The 3,563-nt window shown below is 33.5% G+C and overlaps 1 protein-coding gene across 1 annotated transcript; it reads left to right on the top strand.

The window, feature by feature from the left end:
• The first annotated feature begins 1,074 nt into the window (after positions 1-1,074).
• Positions 1,075-3,233, top strand: LOC126705044 (B3 domain-containing transcription factor VRN1-like). Its single transcript, XM_050404002.1, has 4 exons — positions 1,075-1,200; positions 1,991-2,589; positions 2,701-2,872; positions 2,973-3,233. The coding sequence occupies exons 1-4, from the start codon at positions 1,075-1,077 to the stop codon at positions 3,231-3,233; spliced, it is 1,158 nt and encodes a 385-aa protein (XP_050259959.1).
• The last annotated feature ends 330 nt before the right edge of the window (positions 3,234-3,563 follow it).

Here is a 3,563-nt window from a genome sequence, read left to right on the forward strand (position 1 = left end):
AAAATCCTTAAATGCTTATATTCTTCACACACCACAACTTTTAAAATCTAATGAAAGGTTCTAAGAATTTAACTCTCATTTAATGCCTCTATTATAAAATCACTAGCCAATAAAATATGATAATAGTAAGAAACATTATAAATGAGATCATGAAAAGACTAATTAGTCACTATTATTATAGAATAAATGTCTTTTTTTATGCATCTAGGAAAATGAAATGTATATATAAAGATTCACGTTAAAAAAATATTTAAAGGTTTTCTTGAAAAAAAAAAGTATATGTAAAGTTTTTATTAACTTAAAAGGCAATGAAAAACCAATTTTTAATTACTACAACCATTGCTACTCTATAAATCACACATAACACTATATTTAGTTACATAAACTACAGACTTAGACAATTTTAGATATATACCACCATATTCAACTTATAAATTACAACCCAAATCAATCATAAAATTACACAATCAAAGCCTGAACATGTAACATGAGTTACCTTCTGAATTAATGCTTGAAATTTTCACAATTATTGAAAGAAAATCGCCAAATTTAATTTTTAGGAAACATTAAGACAAGGTGAATTTTAATTATTTTTAACTTCCATAGAAAAAAAATATTACCCACATTATTTCAAACCTTATGGAAAAGAAGGTTTACATGTAACATGGAAAATGTGTTTAATTGACTTAGAGATGTAAAAATTAGTCAATCGACTATGGTAGAATTAAGGTTTCAAATTTTAAATAAAACAATTCTACAATAATAAAAAATTATCTTGTGATAAATATGATTATGAAATGCATTACTTTTCATTAAATTAGTTCAAACTCTTTTTTTTTTTTTTGGGGTAAAAATTACTTTACATCGTGACATTTAAAAAAAAAAAAAAAAAAAAAAAAAAAGCAACGATGTTTGCAAAAACTACGTGAACGTGGCTTCCACTGTGAGATAGTTTGAAACTCTCTCTGCAACTGACTCAGTGTAACGTGTCTCTATATACACAGTTTCTTCCATTATCTTTCTCTTTCACTTTGAGCTTCTCAATCTCTGACTCTGAGATTGCTTTGCTTTGATATGGCGTCTAGGCCAAGGACTCGCCGCAGGGGAGTGGAGCCCACTGACAAGCGTGAACGGTGTTGCAAGTTTCCCACAAGGGATCCCGAGACTTTCTTCAAGATTGTTTTCAATGAAAAGATACTTGTATGTGTTTTTTTTTTCCTTAAACTTTTCTGGGTCTTTCTCTGTTTTGTTCTTGAATGAAACACTTTGGGGTCTCTTACGTTGTTACATGCAAGTGTTACATTGTTTGTTTCTTTGATTTTTTCTTCAAGAGAGGAAAAAAAAAAAAAGATTGTTGCTTTACACTTGTTTGTTTTCTGAGGGTACTTAACTTTCTGTTTGGTTTCTGAGAAAACCCGGCAAGAAGATGAGTGTTTGAAATTGGGTCTTGTTATATTTGGTGTTACACATTTGAGTGACCATAATCCCTTTCTTGGGTTTGCTTTATTTTACCAAAACAGAGGAACAGATTTGATTTTTGTACAAAATGATACAGTTTTTCCATGATGAGAACCTTTAGCACATTGTCCTTCTAGTTGTCACTTGATTCCATAAGAGAATTACGTAATGGTAAAATGATTAAATTTGCTAACATTTTAAGCTTTTGGAACAAGTGGTTTTATAGTTTATCACGGTACCAAAGTGTTGGATCCTACTTATTAAGGAAGAGTTTGAGCCTACACATAGCCAAAAGTTTTAGAATGATATTTAAACGATTAAAATCATTCTTTTCCTAACAATTTTATTTTATTTTAAGATACATTTCCTAACAACATAAGCTATTGGTACCAGGACAAGTGGGATTGAATTTTTTGTTTGTATATCCATACAATTTCTTACGTTTTTTGTGAATTATTTGAGTGATGATGTCATGTCTGCAATATATAATAAGTCAACTACTAGGAGTAATTTCATTTGGTACCTGCTGCAGAGGCTGCCAGAAATTTTTTTACAGAAATTTGGGGACCAACTTGCTTCCATTGCTACAGTCAACGGTCCCAATGGTCGGGTTTGGCAATTGAGTTTGGAGAAAGATGAAAACGGCACTTGCTTTAGTGATGGCTGGGACAAGTTTTTGGATTACCACTCTATCAGTAGTAATGGCCATATTATAATCTTCAAATATGAAGGAAATTCAACTTTCAATGTTCTTTTCATGTTTGATATGACTGCTGGCAAGATCGATTATCCCATTGACAATCTAAGTAGTGATGCGGAACCTGATTCAGTACCAAATGAAGAAGAGGAGAAAGATTTTGGGTATAATGATGTATCGCTTTCAACTACTTATAGCCCTTCCCAGAACTCTTCAGAAAGTTGGACTTCTGATGAGTATTTTAGTCAAGGAGTACTCAAAAAGCGTAATAAATATACCACTTGGACTGATAGAAAGAAAAGGCACATAAGAAAGGGTGCATGTAGTAGTGGACAAGCAGCTACTCAATCCTGTGATAAATGTGGTCATCACAAAGAAAGTGAATTTGCAAAATTTGACAAGGAGGAAGCTGAAAAAACTCCTAAGGAAGGCAGGTTCTATTCTTCAGGCAAAAGGAATCCAAAATCCAAATATAGTAAGCTCTATAAAATTACATATATGCTTTACATTGTGGCATGCTATTAGATAATTCTTCTCATGACTAGTTTGCTAACTGCAGAAGTAGATGACTTTTCGGCAACTTCAGGATTTTCCAAATTTTCTAAAACAATCCAAGCTGCAAAGAAAAGAGCAAGTAAAGCAGCAGATATGTTTCAGTCTGAACATCCTTTTTTCAAAGCTATCTTGCGGCGTCATAACATATATAATAGTTTTGTGGTGAGTCACAGTTTGTGTTGTTGGTTTTACTTTTAAGTTTCACCTAGATATGTGATTTAGTTGCAAAATGCTTAGTTTTATATTTTTCTTGTGTATGTAGTATGTGCCTGCTGGATTTTCTATGAAGTATCTACCTTCAGAGTCCATTGCACTTCAGGATTCTGATGGAAAACGGTTCCCTGCACGATGCTTCGATAGAGAGGGTTCAGGTGCAGGTAGGAGTATAGGCAAGGGATGGGCTACATTTGCTCGGGAGCATGATTTGGAAGAAGGAGATGTCATTGTCTTCGAGCTGATCAACAGGGAAACTATTGTCTTAGAAGTTCACATATTTCGTGCTATTGATTACTCAGGGATGTAAATTAATGTGTGTGTATTTTGGTGGTGTTTGGCTGGGAATTTGGGTGTTTCTCTATGAAGTTTTCAGGTTTTTAGAGCTTGGCTTTTGTGTGATTGAGGGATTTTTTGGGTATTTTTCTCTGGTTCTGTTTGTGAGAAGTTGTGTATGTTTTGGGTTTTTGGTTGTTTCTGGAAAATTTTGAGGTGATGAAGCTTGCTTTGCATGGGAGGGGTGTCCCATATTTTGTAGGGAAAGATAGTGAGGTCACATGGAATGTGAGATAGCTTTTTCTTTGGCCTTTGGATAGCTTGCAATTTGTAGAGGGAAAGAGGGGAAATTTGGTTGTGCATG

This window comes from Quercus robur, chromosome 11 (assembly GCF_932294415.1).
Source record: "Quercus robur chromosome 11, dhQueRobu3.1, whole genome shotgun sequence".
NCBI classification, from domain to species: domain Eukaryota; kingdom Viridiplantae; phylum Streptophyta; class Magnoliopsida; order Fagales; family Fagaceae; genus Quercus; species Quercus robur.

Coding starts and splice junctions, on each gene's coding strand:
- LOC126705044 (XM_050404002.1), top strand. CDS start 1,075: ATGGCGTCTAGGCCAAGGACTCGCCGCAGGGGAGTGGAGCCCACTGAC. Junction 1,201..1,990: donor TTTTCAATGAAAAGATACTT/GTATGTGTTTTT, acceptor TACCTGCTGCAG/AGGCTGCCAGAAATTTTTTT. Junction 2,590..2,700: donor AAAACTCCTAAGGAAGGCAG/GTTCTATTCTTC, acceptor TCTCATGACTAG/TTTGCTAACTGCAGAAGTAG.